Below are 22,725 nucleotides of genomic sequence, written 5' to 3'. Positions count from 1 at the left end.
TTTGTATTTTGTATAGTTGTATTTTGTATTTAATCTGTATTTATGTTATCTGTATGCACCCAAGGGTCTGAGAGTAACGCAATTTCAATTCTCTGTGTGTATGTGCTGTACATGTGGAAGAATTGACAATAAAGCAGACTTGACTTGACTTGACTAACTGACTTCACAGTGTACTGTGGCTTGAATTCAGTGTTTGGGGGTTGTCTGACAAACTGTCTGTGGCCCCTAGACTCCCCCCCCCCCCAAAAAAAAAACAATCTTGCTTTCATCAGTCCACTAAATATTGCCCCATTTCTCTTTAGGCCAGTCAATGTGTTCTTTGGAAAATTGTAACCTCTTCAGCATGTCGTTTTTTCAACAATGGGACTTTGCGGGGGCTTCTTGCCGATAGCTTGGCTTCACATAGGTGTCTTCTAATTGTTACAGTACTCACAAGTAAATTTACACTTTCTTTGATCAACCTGGAGCTTATCAGGCTTATCAGAGTCTTTGCCATTTTGGCTATTCTTCGATCCATTCGAATGGTAGTTTTCCATTTTCTTTGGTTGCCATTTTAAAGCATTTGATATAATTTTAGCTGAGCAGCTTATAATTTTCTGCACTTCTTTATATGTTTTCCCCTCTCTAATCAACGTTTTAATTAAAGTACATTGTTCTTCTGAACAATGTCTGGAACGACCCATTTTACTCAGATTTTCAGAGAGAAATGCGCACAACATTTGCTGCCTCTGTCCCTAAATAAGGGCCACTTGTTTGACACCAGTTTTTTCACAGAATGAATTACCTCACTAATTGAACTCCACACTGCTATTATTTTCAACACGCCCTTTTTAATTAATAATTCAATTACACAGAATCAGCAGCATGCATGCCATTACTGTTGGGTCTGTTGGTTTTCTATTACTCTACTACACCTACTTGTAAAATATTTGGCAAGTAGAAATATAATTTTAGATAAGCCTTATAACATTATTTATGCATTTGTAAACAGTCTATGTAAATACATCTAAATGTCACTTGAGATGAAGCTTCTGCAGTGCAAACATTTATTTTGTCTGACTTTATTTGGTTTGGTAACAGCCCTATAATGTCTTATTATTCTAATGGCATTTAATAAAAAAAAATTAATGGGGACACATAAAATAGGCTTTATAAAGATTTAAAAAAAAAAGATGTTGAATTTTAAAATTTAGATTTAGTATTTTGACAAGTTAGCATGTCACGTTTCGCAGGCTATTTACGTTTAACCTGCTCATGGCTAGTGACAACATTGCTTCTAGCCATGACCCTTTTTTTTTTTTTACAGTGCATGTCCATCATGTCCAAGCTTTTGACAATCATTTGTCAGTCCTGTATGAACCAGCACACCTTGTACAAATCATGTACATGGCTATTGTGCAGAATAGTTAAGAGATAACGCAAAATAATTATTGTTATATTACAAGCACACTATAAAATGTGTTATGCATTTGTAAACAGTCTATGTAAATACATCTAAATGTCACTTGAGATGAAGCTTCTGCAGTGCAAACATTTATTTTGTCTGACTTTATTTGGTTTGGTAACAGCCCTATAATGTCTTATTATTCTAATGGCATTTAATAAAAAAAAATTAATGGGGACACATAAAATAGGCTTTATAAAGATTTAAAAAAAAAAGATGTTGAATTTTAAAATTTAGATTTAGTATTTTGACAAGTTAGCATGTCACGTTTCGCAGGCTATTTACGTTTAACCTGCTCATGGCTAGTGACAACATTGCTTCTAGCCATGACCCTTTTTTTTTTACAGTGCATGTCCATCATGTCCAAGCTTTTGACAATCATTTGTCAGTCCTGTATGAACCAGCACACCTTGTACAAATCATGTACATGGCTATTGTGCAGAATAGTTAAGAGATAACGCAAAATAATTATTGTTATATTACAAGCACACTATAAAATGTTTTTATGACCTATGTTTCACTGAATGCCTCTTTCTCCATTTATTCTCACTGCTTTCCCTACTTTTATGAACTGCAAATTTTTCACGGTGGTTCAGTCAGTCTGTACCTGCTATAGTCCAGTGTCTCAAAAGTGTAATTATTTCTCACTGTTCCATTTGGGCAAGGAACTGAATAATACAATGTTAAATCTGTATGGACAATGTAGTATTACAAGGACAAAAAACTAAAATTACAGAATTCCAAATTGCTACCTGTCAAGCCTTTCAGTCTAATGAAAAAGGCAGTGAATTTTGCTGAAGCATGGATGGAGAGCATGTCATGCAAAACAATAAAACAATGGGACAACATATATATTTGGCCATCGATTTGTCATGAAAGAGGCTAGAACATGAAAATTGTATACCTGAAAAAATATCAACAATCATTTTGCATCAGTCAGAACATAACATAAAAAAAAAACATTAAAAAAAAAACTCTCTAAACATTGGTGATGCCCAAGATTCATGACTAATAAATTAAAATCGCATCACCTGGGGAGAACGAAAGTGTCACACAAGTCTTTGCCGTTTGAGAAATTTAAAGGCACTGTAAGCAATATCAGCTATTTTGCTAACTTCAATCAAATGCCCACTTTCCAAAACTATATATCCATTTCATGCTTTTATGAGTCCTACAAAACATGAATCAGGCATGGCTCGGCTGAGAGAAAAAAAAATCCTAAGCTTGTTTGTTGGTCTTAGCTGTTCTCCCAGCTTGGTCAGGCTGGACACTGTGCACACTATGTGTGTGATCTGAATATTTAATTAATTTAGGTTATCATCATAAGATGATAAAGTTTACTGAATGTTTTCTCTAAAAGGTAGATGAGGATATAATTAGGGCCCTCAAATGAATTAATTACATGATATGCTGATTAGCTAATCAAATTAATTGTATATATCAGTATTTTCAGAGACAAGCCCCCTAATGAAGATAAATTAAGATGTTATGTGCTTTTGGATTTGTGATTATTAAATGATTAAAGCATTGGACAGACATTAACAAAAAGTGATTTATATTATATTTTTTATAGAACTAAATTAACACTAATTTGACAGCTAACACTATTAATGGGCTAATTCACCCACATCAAATATGGCAAATGCAGTGAGGTGTGTTCTTGCACATCAAGCAAGCTTCTGTTTAATATTGGCAGCTGTAAATGTGATTTGAAAGTGTGTTGTGAAAAGCACTACAAATAAATCTGACTTTCACCATATTTGATGTGCTCTATGTATGTGCGTTGATCAATGTTTATGTGAAAAAAATTTAATCTAAATTAAATCTTTTCATATAAAATTATTGTCTTTTTAGAAGAGTTGGCTTAAGCCACTCAATTCACATGAATTACTTTTACAATGTTTTTATGTACTTTTTGAAGCTTGACAAATCTGGTTGTGTGGACTTTCAATAAATGGATGAAAATAATCAGAGAATATTACATCTTCAGTTGTGTTCTGAAGATCATCAAATTACTTTTGGAATGACATTAGGGCAAGTAAATTATTTCTGGGTGAACTTGTCCTTAAATGATAAAGGATTACAGTCAAATTACATTGAATCACCAGATTTCTCCCAAACTAATTAAACACACCATTATTTTTAAATGTATTCAGGCAGATTTTTCCCAATGTGTCCTTAGAGTCTGCCCTCATTTTGATTGATAACTGTCAATGTGATGTCCTTGTTTATCACAGAATGTTTAAAAAGCCAGAACACCTGTTTGTGCTGGTGGCTTCATTCCATCAGCATAACAGACAGCATCAGGCCAGACTGTTCTCCCCACAGGCCATTTATTGCAAATTATTTCCTGCTAAATGTGCATTCCCTGCCATATCTGGCCCATTTGCTAATGCTCTCCCGTTCATGTTCACCTTCTGCTTGCGGTATTGGCATTGCACTTCATGTGTTTGTTGGGGTTAATGAGAATCTACTTAAATTAGATTTTGATGAGCACCCAGGCATCGATCAGGACAGGAAAGCATTCCTGTTCAAGAGAAGGAGGTGCCATCTACATGTGCATTGATCTTCTTTTGTCTGCATGTATACTACATTGCTTGGATCAAGCCCTGGTCTTAATGAGTAGCTTCACCACTGGTAAACTGTACTTTCAAGTGCCAACACTTTCTCCAAATAGGTCTCTGATACTCCATACAGACCAGGGACATATTTTGTTGAAATATATGGACACTACAAAGGCAGAATATAACACTTAAATTGGCCGTAATTGCTCAGTGCTTTAAGAACAAACAACAAGAGTGATTATCCCCTCAAGAAGTCTCATAATGCACAGCCTGATATTCGGAAGAGGCAGGGTAGAGAAGGTTGGAATTTTACCATTATTACACAACAATGACATCAGTCTAATATATAACTCTCACCTTTTCATGCCATATCACTGATAAATAATAACTGTGAAATTATGTATCTGATTGAATTTTGCAAGCCTGCAACAATAGGGAACATATGTCTGAATTTAGACAGTGATGTGATAGCATCCGATAGCTTTGAACAAACCATAAAAGCAATCGTGAGCTATTAAAACCACAGAGCACTGAAATCCTGTTTGTTTTACGAGTGCCTTGAATTCGGATGATAGAAATCGATAAAAATTACAACCGTTAGTGATGCATTTAAAAAAAGGATGTAATGTAATGCTTTATTTCCCTTCTTTGTAGCTCTCGGCACTACAAGAGACATGTGTAGTGATAGCTGGAAAATAATAATTTTTCCCGGCAATCTTTGATCATTACACTATGTGTGGAAAATTGCAATTGACGTGCAATCAGCTCCCTATGCAGGTTGATAGCGTGGCTCTGAATGTGGTATATTCTGCAGCTGTACTTTGGTGAAGGGCTTGCTGTTCATGATTTGGATAATGCTAGCAGATGCAGATCTAAACAATGTATTTCAAAGAATAAAATTCTTTAGTGAGAAACATTTTTAAATATAATATTTAAATTTCCATCAGTGCTATGGCTATAGATTCAAGCACGGACACACAAACACTGCAAAATACTGTTTTGATTTAGGTTTTTTTTTTTAAGCAAAAAAACAAAAAATCTAAAATAAGGATTTGCGATCAGAATCATGTTGGTCAGATGCCAATTATATATATTTTTTAACACTACCGGTCAATATTGAATGTTTAATAATAATTGAAACAAAACAGTTTATAAATTTAATATCAGCCAATTATAATTTATCAGCCATAACATGGGGATACTTATCAACTTATCCATATCGGCCAGAATTTTAACATCCTAAAAACAAGATAAATTTACTTGAGCAGCAAAAAAATAATAAAAAAATTAAAATAAATAAATAATATATATATATATATTCTCAAGTATCTTGTTGTACTAAAAAACAAGACAAATGTATTTATATATGTATTAGTTTTTGTCATTTAATGTTTCCTTGGCTACATGTATGGCTCTTTAAAGTTAAGTTTATTTTAAACTTTGGAACCATTCTTGGTAACACTTTATTCCCCGGTTTCACAGACAAGGCTTAAGCTAGTCCCAGACTAAAATGCATGTTTGAGCTGTCTCAACTGACATATTTATATGTCAGAGCAAGATATTTTCAGTGTTATTGTTCTGTGTCAAGATGCGCACCTGTAATGTTTTCTTCTAAGGCATTTTTGTAAAAGTTACTTAAATATCTTAATTTAACTAAGGTCTAGTCCTGGTTTAAGCTAAGCCCCGTTTGTGAAACCGGGCCTATAATTACCTTCATGTTAACACTTTCTATGAAGCCTATTTTTATAACACATTATAAGGGTATTCTTAAGGCATTATAATGAATGCATAATGCATTATATATATATATATATATATATAAAAATGTTTCATCTCATAAATAATCATAACAACAATTATAATGCATTATAAAACTAACTTATTTGTGGTTATAACTTTTATCAGTATGAATATTGATAGCACGCAATAAACCATGTTAAATCCACTTAATTTATAATGGATTGTAAGTCTCATATCTTAGCATTATTTATTTAAGTTCTGTACAGTATCTTACTATCTTACTGATATTACAATAAATATAGTTAAAATCAAATGTGCTAAATTACACAGCCATAAAATCAGATATCTGATCAGATGAGTGTTTAAGAAAAAAAATATTATTTTTATTTGTATTATTATTGTTGTTGTCATTGTTGTTGTTATTATTTATAAGTGGTATTTGTCTGCTTTAAGTAAAGTAACAAGTTAACAATGGCAAGATATGAGACTTTTAATACATTACAACTATGGAAAATATAATCCATTGAAAGTTAAGCGGATGTATTGTGTTCATTGTGTACAGCCATTTGCCAAAAGTTTTGAGAATGACACAAATATTAATTTTCACAAAGAGTGCTGCTACAGTGTTTTTAAATATTTTTGTCAGAAGTTACTATGGTATACTGAAGTATAATTACAAGAATGTCATAAGTGTAAAAGGCTTTTATTGACAATTACAATAAGTTTATGCAAAGACTCAATATTTGCAGTGTTGACACTTCTTTTTCAAGACCTCTGCAATTCGCCCTGGCATGCTGTTAATCAACTTCTGGGCCACATCCTGACTGATGTCAGCCCATTCTTGCAAAATGAATGCGATGTTTTGTTTCCTGAGCCACTTAGGTATCATTTTTGTCTTATGGCAAGGCACTCCAGCATGCTGGAAAAGGCATTGTTCATCACCAAACTTTTCTTGGATGGTTGGGAGAAGTTGCTTTCGGAGGATGTTTTTGTACCATTCTTTATTCATGGCTGTGTTCTTAGGCAAAATTGTGAGTGAGCCCACTCCCTTGGCTGAGAAGCAACCCCACACATGAATGGTCTCAGGATGCTTTACTTTTGGCATGACACAGGGCTGATGGAAGCGCTCACCTTTTCCTATCCAGACAAGCTTTATTCCGGATGCCCCAAACAATCAGAAAGGGGATTAATTAGAGAAAATGACTTTACCCCAGTCCTTGGCAATCTAATCCCTGTACCTTTTGGAGAATATCAGTCTGTCCCTGATGTTTTTCTTGGAGAGAAGTGGGTTCTTTGCTGCCCTTCTTGACACCAGGCCATCCTCCAAAAGTCTTCGCCACACTGTGCATGCAGATGCACTCACACCTGCCTGCTGCCATTCCTGAGCAAGATCTGCACTGGTGGTGCCCCGATCCTGCAGCTTGAATCAACTTTAGGAGACGGTCCTGGTGCTTGCTGGACTTTATTGGGTGCTCTGAAGCATTTTTCACAGCAATAGAACCTCTCTCCTTGAAGTTCTTGATGATCCAATAAATTATTGATTTAGGTGCAATCTTACTAGCAGCATTATCCTTGCCTGTGAATCCCTTTTTGTGCAAAGCAATGATAACTGCACGTTTCCTTGCAGGTAACCATAGTTAACAGAGGAAGAACAATGAATTCAAGCACCTCCCTCCTATTAAAGCTTCCAGTCTGTTACTCTAACTCAATCAGCATGACAGAGTGATCTCTAGCCTTGTCCTCATCAACACTCTCACCTGTGTTAATGAGAGAATCACTGACATGATGTCAGCTGGTCCTTTTGTGGCAAGGCTGTAATACAGTGGAAATGTTTTTTGGATTAAGTTAATTTTCACGACGAAGAGGGACTTTGCAATTAATTGCAATTCATCTGATCACTCTTCATAACATTCTGGAGTATATGCAAATTGCCATCATAAAAACTGAGGCAGCAGACTTTGTGATTTTTTTTATTTTTTTTATAATACATTATCCATTCATTATAATGCTTTAAGAATACTCTTATAATATATTATGAACACGAGCTTCATAAAAAGTGTTACCACTTTCATTAATAAATAATTAACACATTATATAATGCTTAAAGGATCATAGTTAATTCAAAGCATTAGAAATGTGAGATAATGTGCATGCTAATGTTTGCTAATAAACTTATTAAACATTAGATAATGTTTAACAAATCATTATTTCATGTAAATTAAAATGCTTACAAATGTCATTAAACTTTCAATTCCATATGATCAAGCACTTACTGAAAATCTACAAACAATTTTAACATGCCATAAAATGATTAAAAGATTGTGTTGATGCACAACACTTTTGCTGCTATTGAGGTGTGATACGGGTAAGGTTAGGGACAGGTTTGGTAGTATAGGTAGGTTTTAGGGTTCGTTAAAGGGTCAACAGTGTACAGAGTCTTTTTGATTACTATAAGAGAACATGGTTCAATCTGTTTATATAATATTGTTTTGATAAATTAACAAGTATTTTCTTTTTAAAAATGATTGGTTTCTCCTCTCCTGTTTATTTATGATTCAAGGAATATCCTGTTTATAAGAGTAGTATACTAATGTGAGTATTGGTGCAATAAAAACATTTTTTGCAACAAAAAATCGGTTATGTCTTATATATATTAGCTAAACTTAACCAGCCACCCTTTACACAAACCTTGTTCATTAGCTAAAAGTCCAATGCCCATAAAGATACTAAATTATTAGTAATGGTTTATAAACATTTACAAATGATTAATAATTTCAAATTTAACATGAACAAACAATTAATAGATTATTTGGTAAGATGTGTTAATAGAGGTCTACAAAACAAACAAAGATCAACAAATGAAGATCATATGAACTGAAAGTTTACTGACATTTGTAAGTATTTCAGTTTACATTAAATAATCATATGTTAATCATTAGGTAATGTTTAGTAAGTTCATTAGTAAACATTATCTCATATTTCTAGCTATGTGAATATATATTAACTAATGATCTGTTAAGCGTTATATAATGTTTGTTAATTATTTATAAATGAAAGTTATAATAAAGTGTTACCCAATTCATAAAAGAAAAACAATATTGACCTGCAATATGGTATAAACAAATGTAGTCATGTAGTTAAAGAAAATTAAAATACCTAGGAACATCTAGTTAGAATCCAGAATTCAACAATGACATCATATACTGTCAAACTGTCTTACCGTAACTCTTTGAAGGGCTCAGCTCTCACGTGCGGGGTCTCCACTGAGTTGCTGAACACTGCACCCTCAGCTCCTGCAAAAACATTCCAAAATGTACAATCTTAAACATGCTCCGAACAAAGCAGCAGTCCCCATGCTAAAATCAATGGACATAATCTGTGAAGCTCCAGTATTGATCCATACAGTCTGGCAGTGTTCTTGTGAATGTGGCCTAAAGTTGATTCACCAAAACCTTTTCACTAGGCTTTGCTGAAGCAACTGAAACCATTACATCATGGGTCAAAGCCTCAGATCCGATCAATAGACTTAGGCAAGAACTGTGGAGGTGCATGCTTCTTGGAATGCTAATGCTAATTTGGAGTCATATATAGCTCAATACAAGTGCAGTATCATACACCAGCAGAGAGCCCTGTTTTGCCCTCTCCTGGAGCATAGGTACAAAGCCATCCACAGTTGCTATTACAACCTACATGTGGGCAACATATCTTATACTTTCCAGAGCATCCATCAAGCTAAATGGTAGCACTCCCCCCTGAGATAGGCTTTGTAGCCCTCTTTTAAGAGCACTTTAGCCTCCTAGGAAGCACTGTAATTTGAGAGCACTTCCACAGGAAACATCTGAGCTGTACATACAGTACACTCATAAAGCACTCACGCCATGCTATTCTGTTAGTCATGGCCCTTTTGGTGTCAAAACGTTTTTAAGGTTTCATTCAGATCATTATTTAGACTCTACAAGAGAAAACATATATAATTTTTAAGTTTTATTCCAATAAGAAAACTTAGTACTGTTTTTAGCTTGGTACAAATCACCTCAGGTGACAGATTTAGGGGGACAAATATGATTTGGTTAACTGAATGAATTTGTGCTGTGTATTCACACACATTGACAAACATGAGCCCAGCAACTTACATTCATGTTCATTGCTGAATTACCATAGACACCAACACAATCACAATAAAATCAATAGTTAAAAACATTTTCTTAGTATTTTTTGTTTTAAAAATTGTTATTTGCAAATTTGCAAAACTGTATGAGATAAAAGCTCTGTTCTAAAGCTTATGAGCTGCATTGCATTACACTACCTTCAAATGTTTGGATTTATTTGATCATATATACAGTAAAAATGTGAAATTTTAATGCAATTTAAAATAACTGTTTTATATATATATATATATATATATATATATATATATATATATATATATATATATATATATATATATATATATATATATATATGTGTGTGTAATTTATTCCTGTGATGGCAAAGTTAAATTTTCAACAACTATTACGCCAGTCACTTTTTGTTCCAATTGGAATGAAATCATTCTGATTGATGAATCTGAATGTAGTGTTTACATGAACGCTAAATAAAGTGATCAGGTTGATGTGTGCGTTTATATGTCACAAGCTTCAATATCGGATTTGATCTTTTGACATTTGCACACTGCACAAATATACAGATTTTCCAGTTTGGACATATTGTTCGCCTGCCGTTGTTTATTTTCTTTGTTTTAAAGAGCAGACTTAATATTTATCTATTTTGGGTCCTAATTAGGAGACAACGAGCATGTGAAGATTTGTGCTATGCTGTTTTATTTATCAAGCAGTAAAATCACCCATTCCGGTGGCCAAAACAAGCTGTCTGTGGATGAGTGGATGAATATAAAGTGAGAACTGATGGGATGTTGTTCTGCTCTACTTCACAGGCGATGAGTGTAAGGAAAATAAAAAACAACAACAACAACATAACATTAATTTATGACACTTCATTATACAAAAACAACAGCTCGTAGCACATGTCATGCTTCATTACGCTACTTCTGCATTATTGCATAAGCACAGTTCTTTTTTAGTTGCACATGCACAGTACTTTAAAGTTTCGATTTACTTTTCACGTTTAAACAATTTAATGCTTTTTTTTTGCTGGACAACAACAACAACAACAATAATAATAATACTGTCAGACTGTTTTTTTTTTTTTTTTTAAGTTTTATTTATGTAGGTTTTCTTTTATTTTGTATTTTCTTTACTTGGTTTCTGCCTTGTCATGTGTTTCTCTGCCCCTGTCATGTGATCCTGCCATGTGGGCCTTTTGTTCTATGTGTCATGTTCTCATTGCTTCCTTTGTTCTATGTGTCACAAGGCTTGTTCAAGATGTATCGGCGTCAGTCAATCCGATCGGTGTATGACATCAAAGTACCGCGAGAGCAAATCAGAAGCTTAAAGAGTTGTCTGCTCTCCAATTGCTCACCCGGTACTTTGATTTCATATGCAGATCGGTCTGCGCAGCTGTAAGGATTTTTTTTTCTTAGCTCAGGTTTTCGGAAGGAATTAGAATCTGAAGATTCAAAATCAAGCCGATCGAACTGATTCCAACTGAAAATTGATAGTTTACACTTTATCAACTGTTCGTCCAGCAAGATGTTAACATCAGTATATCTTAACAATTTGGATATTTGTATTATCCCTTGGCCACAGGTTAATAATACATGCTAGTGATAATTTATAAGCTACGAGTTAGGTAGCAAGATCTGGGCAAAGTTTTAACTTTAAAATACACAACACCACACCATGAGTCTTATATGGAGCTTGGCCTGTATACCCAGGAGTTTCCACACTTCCTGCATGACTTCGGTGGTGAAGTGGGTTTCTCAGTCAGAGTTGACCCTTAAAGGCAGTCTGAACCTTGAGAAGATGTGGTTCATCAAAAGGCAGGCTGTCGTTTCTGCTGTATCATTGGGAGCTGGGAGACAATCTACCCACTTTGTGAATTCGCAAACCACAGTGAGGAAGTATTTGTTACTCCGTGTTGACTGGGGCAGGGGTCCCACTCAATCTATTTGGAGGTCAGAGCATGGGAAGGTCATTCCTTTCCATTACAGTGGTGCTCGGTGGTTTGGATTTGCAACACTGGCAACACACCGGGCATCCTTTTACGTACTCCACCACATCTTGCTGCATGCCAGGCAATTATGCCACTTGCTTGAATGTTTCATAGGTGACCTTGGTGCCATGGTGTCCAGCGCATGGTGAATCGTGGGCGTGTGTCAGCATCAACCCCCTTTGGTCCTGAGGGACTACGAGCTTTGGTGCAGTGAGGGGCTCAGGGACATATGTGAGATGCAGCATGTGCTTGATGGAGTTGAGCGTGCGGAGATCGTAGGAAGTGGCTAGGTCGGAGGTGGAAATGGGATGAGTTAATGGGTCTGAAAGATGAGCTGCAATAGTTTGCAGTGTCGGATCCGAAGCTTGGAGGGTGAGGAGATCATCAGTGGCGAATTGAGGTGAGAGTTCAAAGTGGAAAGAGGCAGGGTTTTTTTGCGTGCTGGCGGCGGGTTATGGTTGCCACTGACGGGTTGGGTGGGAGGGCAGGAAATGTCCAGGACTTTCCGTGTAATGCACCTGCTTTGGCGAGTGCATCGGTTTGGTCATAGAGACCTTTGTCTTGTTCTGGTTGACGTGAGTGACCTCGGACCTTTTTTGAATTGTTGCGCTGGGAAAGGGTTGTTGTTGAGCCAGACCACACCCACTCCAGCTTTCAAGTTGCCCTGTTGATTGTAGGAGCAGCCATCGACATATGCTGTGGGCATTCCTTCACACACATTCTCCTCGAAGTACCAGTGGTTTGTCAGTTGTGGTTGTGAAGGTTCTTTGGGTTCTGCTGCTGTGTGCAGCATGTCCGTTGAACAGTTCTGGCAGGCTGCTAGCCTGTTTCCTAGAGATGATTTGTGGTTTTGGGCATATCTTGCCTCAACGTCCCATCCTTGGAGCATCATTAACCAGGTAGCTATGCGTGCGTTGGTTACCACGCCATCCCTGACTCGTTGGCTATTGAGGAAGGTTACTGGCTGGTGACATGTTTCAATGATAACCTTCTGAGCTCCAATGTAGTTGGAGAAACGCTGGATGGCCCACACAGTGCAAAGCAAAGCTTTTTCGCAGTCTGAGTACTTGCATTCTGGGGGAAGCAGCGTTTTGCTGGCGTAAGCGACCACTCGCTTGTCTTTGTCGTGGAGCTGATACAGGTCTGTGCTGAGGCAGTGATTTGAGTTTCCAGCGTCCATATATAATTCCTTTCCTGGGTCTGCGTAGGCCAGGCACAGGGCGGAGCACAGGCGTTGTTTGAGCTCGCTCATAGCTGTGTCCTAGGCTTCCGACCAAACAAAGTGGTCGTGCAATGTCAGTGTCGTTTTCAATGAACTGTCTTGAGTAATTGCACACTCCCAGAAAGCTTCGCAGCTAGTGTTAGTGGGTGTCCTTATGTTTTGGATTGCTTGGGTGCGGCTGAACTGTGGTTTGATGCCGTCTTGTCCGACAAGCAGGCCGACATAGTTCACTTTGGTTTTACACCATTGTCCTTTGTGGAGGGCAATTTTCGCTCCTGCCATTGCCAGCTGGTTCAGGACGTGATCGATTTCTTTGAGGTGGTCTGCCACATTTGAGCTTTTACAGGGGCGGATGACCCCCTTTTCCAACATGGAGTCTATGATTTATTGCACTGGCTCATATGATGCTATTGGAATCTTGTACTGCCGCACAAATGTGGGTGGCGCATTTGGGCTTGTCGGGATGCGCACCGTGTGGATGTCGGTCATGCCACAGTCCAGGGAGTCCTTGTACTTGTACAGAACCTCTTTTAGTCTTTGGTGATCTGCTTCCTTGTGGAGGGCATCCGCCTCACACAGGATCTGTTGGATTTGTGCATTGAACCCAGCGTAGGGTTCCTTCATTGTAGAGTCATTTGAGGGGCTCTGGGCCTTGATGGTCACCTGTGCAGGTGATCCTGTCGCAGGCTGTGTTGAGACAGCGTAGACCACGAGGTGAGTGTCATCTATTAGTTCTGATCGGCAGACACTTTCTCTGGACACTGGCAGAATAGATACTGCCGCACAAATGTGGGTGGCGCATTTGGGCTTGTCGGGATGCGCACCGTGTGGATGTCGGTCATGCCACAGTCCAGGGAGTCCTTGTACTTGTACAGAACCTCTTTTAGTCTTTGGTGATCTGCTTCCTTGTGGAGGGCATCCGCCTCACTCAGGATCTGTTGGATTTGTGCGGCGAACCCGATGTAGGGTTCCTCCATGGTTAAGTCATTTGAGGGGCTCTGTGCCTTGATGGTCACCTGTGCAGGTGATTCTGTTGCGAGCTGTGTTGAGACAGCGTAGACTGCAAGGTGAGTGTCGTCTGTGATTTCTGATCAGCAGACACTTTCTCTGGACACTGGCAGAATAGAAGTGATGGCAATGGTTTTATGGGGTCTTGTGAATGTTACAGTGTCATCGTATTCGTCTGACATTAGTTGGGCTGGTATGGGGCCTATGACAGGTATCGTAACCTCAAAGTCGTGGAACGCCTGGTTGATGAACCATCCCAGGTGACTGGCTTTGGGAATGTTGATGTCTTTGGCCGTACAGTTGTTGAACAACACATACACAGCACGAGATGACACTGCAATGAGAGGTGTGGCTTCCAAGGTCAGTCCTAGTCTTAGGCAGGTGCTGGAAGGTTGGAAGAAGCCTAGCTTACTGTTGAGAGTTTGGCCAGGTCGCATTTTGAGGCAGACGCTGACACTCTTGCTGTAATCAGGTATTGTAGCTTCTTGCTCATTGAGCATGGCGCGTGCATCTGGCATTGTTTGACTAGATTGAAGGTTCTTGAGGTTGACTGCAGTGGTCAGTTGGTGTGACAGGGGAGCCCATATGATGTTGTTCACGATGTCCACACAGGCATTGAGCCGGATCATGATGTCTGCTCCAATGTAGATGTCATGAGGTAGGTTGGGGACAATCGAGGAAGTAGTGACTCAGGTGTCTGTTGTATGTCATATGTCCACAGCGCATATGATCTTGGAGGTAGCCATGGTTGTCGACCAGGGACTGAGAAGGAAGCGGCTGTGTTTTGAGACGTGTGGGAGGCTCTGCTGTCTTTGCTTCAATGCTCTGAAAAACTTCAGGCTGATAGCGGAGTTCTCCGCCCACAGGGCTAGTGCTGCGTCGGACCCTAATGTGTCGTGGACATTTATAGCAGTCATGATTCGAAGGGGGCCTGAGTCTGAGTCAGGCGCATGCAGTGAGCAGAGGAAAGGGTCCAGGTTATTGCTGCTTGGAGTTGAGCTTGACCCTGGCCCTGGCTTTGACATTGCATCATCAGTCAGTGAGTTGGCGGCGGTGTCTGTGGCTTGACACTGCAACTCGTTGGAGTCTACTGACTGGAAGAGCAGAGGCTCACGGACTTGCGTCCATATCTTTAGCTACTTGAAGTCTATTAATTGTTCAAAGCGATTAAGCAGGTATTTTCCAATGAGGAGTTTGTGCTTGAAGGTTCACCTCGCACCTTTGGAGTTTGAGGGGTCCGTTAGCCCTTTTTGTTCTTTCTTGGACTTCTTCAAGGAGTTCATTCGACATTAGGGTGATGTCGGCTCCTGTGTCGAGAAGGGCTTCGATGTGGCCTTCGATGATGATGGAGAGGTAAATCTTTCTTGCTATACTTTTTTCAATGTGGTCGCCCAGGAGTTGAGGGACTGGAGTTTGGGATGAGACAGGTAGGATGTCAGGACTGATCTGGTGTTATTCAGAGGAGTGGCAGACGACCAAGATAGCACTTTCGGGAACTTGAGTGGTTTCGTCAGCAGGTGCTTGTTGGACGCTGCTGTGATCTGGTGTTGGGTCAGTTTCTGACTGTTTTATGGGTTGTTCAGGTAGAATTTCTTGTCTGTCTGAAGTTATTGAGGTTACAGTTCTCTGAGAGTGAGGTGAGGAAGTGCTGTTCTCTGTGGTCTGTTGGGTCAGGTGGTCGCTGCCTTCTCGTCTGACTGCTAGTCAGGCTGAATCTGGTTTCTCTTTCTTTTCCCACTTCCGATCCTCCTCCTTTCGTTGGAAGAACTTTTTCCATCATCATCTTTCCATCAATCAGTTCTTATAAGTCAAAACACGGTGATGCCTTTTGTTCTTGTGTGGATTCAGTTTGAGCTCGGTCAGCTTGGAATCTTTGTGAATTATTTTGTCGATTCCTGGGACTGGTGGCTCCAGGGTGTTTGTCGTTTTCCCTTGGCGGTTCCATTGGATTCCCACGAGCCTTTTCCTCTTGAGTTTCCAAATGAGTTTGGCTGATTCCATGATCTCGCCCATTAATTCTCATAAGGTCTGGATTGGTCCCATGATTTCTCCCAGTGACGTCCAGGTGAGTGTTGTCGTCCATGCGGTCCATTCCAGCAGTTGTTCCTCTGTTTAGGTCGGGTACTAGCGTGGGAGTCCCGTTCTCTGTGGGGCGAGGGTGCACTCCACTCTTTGGGTGGCGGCTTGGCATGGTCTTGATGTTGGCCATCACGCTCTTTTCCGAGGCCATCTTTTGTTTGCCATAAGCTTTGTGCACCAAGTCTCGCAACTGTTGAGCACTCATTGTTCGCGGACATGCAAGGACACCAAGATGGTGGCTTACCCCAGGATGAAGGTTACTAAGGAAGAGATATTTGAAGTGCAGATCATCTTCCATGTCCGGTTTGTTGCGAGTTCCGAAGCATGCTCGTCTGAGTTGGCTGTGGTAGGCTTGAGGAGATTCATGACCACCTTGTTTCGTCTCCAGGGCAGCCAATAGTCCTTGTTCTGACTCAGGGTCAGCAAATTCTTTAATGAGGGCTTCTCGGAGCAGGTGCTAATCAGTCTTTGTGTGAGCAGACTGCCGGTCAAGGAAGCTGCGCACTTCAGGGCTGGATATTGTTCGGAGCAAATAGAGTCTGTCTTTGTAAGTGACATTGGTTCTCATTTCCAGGTAAACAAATCGCCATATCGCAGATAAGCTTGGACATCCTGGCTACCTGGCACAGTTGGGGTGAATTTGCCAATGTTCCTGGTGAGCTTGTCGAAGTCTTTGAGGTCCAAGCCATGCGATTATCTGTGGCTGGCTGGAGCAGGTTCTTTTAGCTTTGATGTGAGGTAAAGTTCTTCAGAGGGAGCTGGTGAATGTTTCAGCACTGCCCCCCCCCCCCTTTTTGATCATGTGTCAGTCCAGGAACAGGGGACCCGGTCCTGCTCTGCAGGGGTGAGACTGGTGCTCATCGTGTCCTTGTTGGCTCAGGGCACAGCTCGTAGGCATGTTTAAGTTCCTCTTTGACGCTGTCTGACTCCTCTTTGATGTAGACCAGCTGTCGTGCTAGGCGGCTATCTCATTTCTCGACTCATCCAGGTGAGTTTCAAGGGCTTTAATTCTGCTGTTCTTATCTCTGAAGTTGCCTTTTCCAGGAGCTATTCTGCATACTGTAGCTTGTTAGTGAGATCAGCGTAGTCTGCCTTGCCTTGTTCCATTTCTCGGGTAGTAGCTGCTAGGGTCTCTTTTAGCCTGGTGATCTCCTCCTTGGCGACTTGTTCCACCTCATTGGGCCCTTCCTGTCGTTCCTGAGCCTCCAGTTCTAGCTGTTCGATGCGTCGTTGGGGGCGTGTCGGCTCCTGCTGGACATGGGCGGCGTGCCTGTCGCTCAGCTTGAGGGTGGCGATGAGTGTCTGACTTAAGGAGCCAGTGATCTTGGCTAGTTCTTTGTGACTGTAGCTCTGACTTGGGTCTTGTCTCATAAGGCTTGTAATGTTGTCATCCAGATAGTCCTGTGTCTGATGCCTCAGTGTTTCAGCAGCCTTAGGTAGGAGGCTGTCTGTTGCAACACTTAGCCATGTCTCTAGGTCCTCCAGGTGGCCAACAGGGTCTGTTGTGCGAGACATGTTTTGACGGGGTGAGGGAGATCTAGAACCGAGACTGACACAGACCTTGAAGAGGAGAAAACAAAACAAAACAACACAAAACAAACAAGGCAAAACAGAGGTGTAAGTGTAATGTCAAGTGTGGATTGATGTTGAGTGTGTAATGGGCAGGTGAGTGTGATTCTCAGCGACTGTGATCCTCTGGTGGGCGTGCTTATAATTTGTAGTCTCTGCTGGGGAAATTAGTAAGCACACACAGGTAGCACAGCTAGAGAACAGAGGGAGAAAAGAAGAATAACAAATAGAGCAAGGAACAGAATAATAATTGGCTGCTTCCACTTTTCTTATAAGAGAAAGTTTTTTTTGGTAAAGAAAGATTAGAACTAATGGTAAGATGAGTGTGAAAGACAAAACAAGTGTGTCTTATACACAGTGCTGATGCATATCGAACAAGCCTACATTCTCATGTCTGTTTTGTATCATGTTTTGGTTTGTTCTGTTTATGTTTATTAAAAAGCTGCACTTGGGTTCTCACAATGCTCGCACTTCAATGGACTAATCGTTACAGAAAGTTAGACCAGAATATGAACCCAGCAGTTCGCCTCCTGTGCCTTCGCCAAGGCCATCGAACTATTGAGGACTATGTGGTAGACTTTTGTGAAGTTGGATTTATTCATGCAACAACTACCAAGCCAGGGCCTTCAACTGTCACGCCAGAGTCTACAGAGCCTGTCCACATCATGTCTGCCAAGCCAGAGCCTGTTCAATTCATGCCTGCCAAGCCAGAGCTTGTTCATGTCATGTCATGCCTGCCATGCCAGAGCCTCTCCACGTCATGCCTGCCAAGCCAGAGCCTGTTCAATTCATGCCTGCCAAGCCAGAGCTTGTTCATGTCATGTCATGCCTGCCATGCCAGAGTCTCTCCATGTCATGGCCACCACATCATGGTCACCACGTTAGAGTCTCTCCAAGTCATGGCCTCCAGGCCAGAGCCACATCATGTCATGGCTGCCACTCCAGAGAATCGACTCTCGGTTTTGTTTTTCGGTTGGAATTTCTTTTCTCTCTCACTCTGTTTTTCACAAGTTCATCAAACAACTGTGGTAAGTCGTAGAATCATTTAACAATCATGGTGAGTCATGGCTTCTTCTGCTTGCCACATGTATAGTGTCAGATGTGAGGGATTCACATGTGATAAATTCAGGGAAATAGGCTGACAGAGAAGATTTCAGAACTAGAGACAAGCATCCAAACTTTAATTGAGGATAATAAGAATGTGAGGGCCTTAGATAGGGCTTTGGATGTGACTAGCTTAGCCAGTCCTGTACATTGTTCGGTTCTGGTTGCAGAGCCCCCACAGCAGGGTGTCTGGGTGACACTGTCAGGGTTGGGGAGGAAAGATGGAGCGAGGACTCAATAGTGCAGGAAGATAAGGGCTTTATTAATAAAATAAAACAAAAACAACAACAAAACCTACCCCGTGGGGGAAAAACAGGCTGGCTAGGCAAGGCAGGATCTGGACATGACACGACAGGACACATCAAGGGAGATAAGATGACAAACTGGCCCAAGACTGCAAACACAAGGACAATAAATAGAGAGCAAATGAAGAGGGTAATGAGGGAACACATGTGGGGCAAATTAACCAATAATCAGGTAACAAGATGGGTGGGGTCAAGACAATTGACATGAGAGCACATGGCACACAGGAAACAAAGTCAAAAGCCAAGTGCTCACACAAAAACAAACACAAGCACATGGCACACAGGAAAGAAAGTCAAAAGCCAAGTGCTCACACAAAAACAAACACAAGAACATGGCCAGCAAAACAATCACAAGCCATGTGCTTGAGCAAAACAAGACACGAACACGCAGCTAATGAGAAAACTCATAAGCTGCGTGTTCACACAAGACAACAAGAAAAGCACACAGCTAAACACAAACTGCGTGCTACACAATACATAACACACAGACGAAAGAGCGCACGGCCGAGCACACTCGAGACCGCACGCTCACACAACCAGACAGAACATGGAGCGCGAGTGTCCGGACCCCGACATGAAACTCAAGACATGAGTGCCGGGATCTGAACACCACGCTCCAACATGAAACAGTACACGCAGACGAGAGCGCACGGCTCGAGCACTCTCGAAGCCGCACGCTCACATGAAAACGAGTGTCAGGGCTCTGTCACAAAACCATGAATTACACTAGACCGAAGTGATAGAACCCTGACAGACTGTGGGGTGGCATAGTCACAGGACAAAACACTGCTCTGCCGTTACGATCAAAAATTAAACAGGTTCTTCCCACTCGGTGACACACCCACTGAGAAACTTGATGAAAGTGTTCTAGTTATTGGCGATTCTACTGTATGGAAAGTGAAAAAAGAGAGACCAGCCACTATATTTCAATGTTTACCGGGAGCCAGAGTGCCTGACATCTTGGCAAATTTAAAAGTGCTGGCTAATGCTAAACATAAATTCAGTAAGATTGTTATTCACATCAGCACTAATGATGTTTGAATTTGCCTGTCGGAGATCACAGAAAATAACATTAAAGAGGTGTGTGAACTTGCAAGTACGATGTCAGACACTGTAATATGCTCTAGTCCCCTCCCTGCTTACTGTGGTGACACGATATATAGCAGACTGTTGTCACTCAATGGCTGGATGTCTAAGTGGTGCCTGCAGAATAACTGTTCAAAAGAGATGGTCTTCATCCCTCCAGGGGTGGTGCCACTCTTCTCTCTAGAAATATGGCACATAGTCTTAAAGTTTGTACTTGACTAACCAGGACCCAGGTCAGGAAGCAGACAGACTGGCTAAATGGATCATCTACTAGCTGCCTCATGTCACAGAAATCAGTTAATTCTCAACACATAGAGACTCTTTCACCTAGATGTCGTACTACAGAGACTGTTTCTGTTCCAAAATAATTTAAGTGTAACAATTTAATTGATGTTAAAAAAAAAACAAAAACAAACAAACAAACAGATATAATACATAGTCATTTTCAGCCCTGGAGTTTCATGCCATAGAGCGGCCCACTTTAGTTCACGACTATTACAATAATGTAATTAAAACTTCAGTATATAAGTTTGCAATAGCGCACTGTTCTCTACAGACTTTTAATTCATTATATTTTTCTACAGCTTTGCTTTTTTAAAAATTATTTTACTGGCCTTTTCAGCACCGCCTTTGCGCTTTCTATTATACATTTTTTAATCTATTATTTTTTAAAATATTTGTAGGCCTACTGTACCATAATGTCTGCCGCAGTTAAAAAGTTCTCAGAAATAATCACATTTGTTTTGCTTAACCTATATTATAAAAAGATTTTTAATGTCATACAAAAAAAAAAAGTAATCGGCCTGAGTAAATTGTACCATTATAAAATCGTAACTGCACAAGTAGTGTAGTAATTTAGGAGGTGAAAATACAGTGAAACTTAAATTTCTTTAACTAAAATGGCTATTATTGCAACCATATAGCCTATGAATGAATGAAACTGCATATTTTTCAATTAAAGAAAACTTGTGGGCTGAGTGTCGGCTGCTTCTGGTGCTTGGATTTCTGCTTCAATAAAATGAGGTCCAAGTTTAAGAATGCGCAATAAGTTAATTTAAAAAAATATATATTTTCCTCTCTATTTAACAGCCTTAACTTACAATAGTGAAAGACGTCTCCCCTCCGGTAGATTCAATGTTTTCCTGCCTTGCTAAATTTTGGGCTCATGATCAATAAATTGCATTCGCCCAACTGATTTGCCAAAATCAAATCGCGGACGTAAGCGCGAGTCCTGCTCGCTGTGAAACAGGAGCAGCCGGCAAAGGATTCCGTTTGGTCTTAAAGCCTTCATCAACCGGTTACATTCACAAATAAAACAATATTTTGCGCAAAAATAATGATTAATTATCAATTGAGAATATGTTATTAATATGGTCTGGTGGTCATATGGCGTATGCCTGCGAATACGGGACAAACTGTGTTATAACTTTCATACGGGACCCCTCTTTGATGCCTTAAATACGGGCATCCATATTTCAACCCCACAGCAGTGGCATGACAGTACCGGCCCTCGCGGCCAAAAAACAGACCAGCCCACCGGGAATTTTCCCGGTGCTTCCGATTAGCCAATTTGTGCCTGATACGTACTGGATCCAGGTGACTGCAATGACCATCTGCTCTGGATGCAGACTGGATCTGGTGGCTACGGTTACCTTGGAATAAGAAAGAAACAGACTAATATTAGCGTAGATGCCATTCTTCTAACGATGTAGCAAGTACATCGAGTGTTATAGGAAGTGTTCCAGGTTCCCGGTTCCAGTTGTCCTAATTAATGCAGCCTAAAAATAATTTAACGGATTTGAATATTAGACATGTGTTAGTGTGTTATGTGTAAGCCAGGTTAAAGAGATGGGTCTTTAATCTAGATTTAAACTGACAGAGTGTGTCTGCCTCCCGAACAATGTTAGGTAGGTTATTCCAGAGTTTGGGCGCTAAATAGGAGAAGGATCTGCCGCCCGCAGTTGATTTTGATATTCTAGGTATTACCAAATGAGTTTTGAGAACGCAGTGGACATGGAGGACTATAATGCAATAAAAGCTCGTTCAAATACTGAGGTGCTAAAACATTAAGGGCTTTATAAGTAATAAGCAAGATTTTAAAATCTATACGATGTTTAATAGGGAGCCAGTGCAGTGTTGACAGAACCCGGGCTAATATGGTCATACTTCCTGGTTCTAGTAAGAACTCTAGCTGCTGCATTTTGCACCAGCTGGAGTTTGTTTATTCAGCATGCAGAACAACCACCCAATAAAGCATTACAATAATCTAACCTTGAGGTCATAAACACATGAATGAACATTTCTGTATTTGATATTAAGTGCATAAGTCGTAATTTAGATATATTTTTGAGATGGAAAAATTAAGTTTTTTTTCAAATGCTAGAAACGTTGCTTTCAAAGGAAAGATTGCTATCAAATAGTACACCTAGGTTCCTAACTGATGACGAAGAATTGACTGAGCAGCCATCAAGTGTTAGACAGTGTTCTAGGTTA

General features: G+C 40.0%; 1 protein-coding gene across 1 annotated transcript in view; it reads right to left on the bottom strand.

Moving 5' to 3' along the window:
• The window catches only part of LOC107569546 (delta-sarcoglycan-like), a 183,376-nt gene that overhangs the window by 43,053 nt on the left and 117,598 nt on the right, over positions 1-22,725 (bottom strand). Inside the window, exon 5 of the mRNA XM_016255664.1 lies at positions 8,969-9,041. Coding sequence (XP_016111150.1) covers positions 8,969-9,041 — 73 coding nt within the window. The remainder of the gene's footprint in view (positions 1-8,968; positions 9,042-22,725) is intronic.

This window comes from Sinocyclocheilus grahami, unplaced genomic scaffold (assembly GCF_001515645.1).
Source record: "Sinocyclocheilus grahami isolate Dianchi unplaced genomic scaffold, SAMN03320097.WGS_v1.1 scaffold1357.1, whole genome shotgun sequence".
Lineage (NCBI taxonomy): Eukaryota > Metazoa > Chordata > Actinopteri > Cypriniformes > Cyprinidae > Sinocyclocheilus > Sinocyclocheilus grahami.
This window is presented reverse-complemented; position numbering and strand designations above follow the sequence as displayed.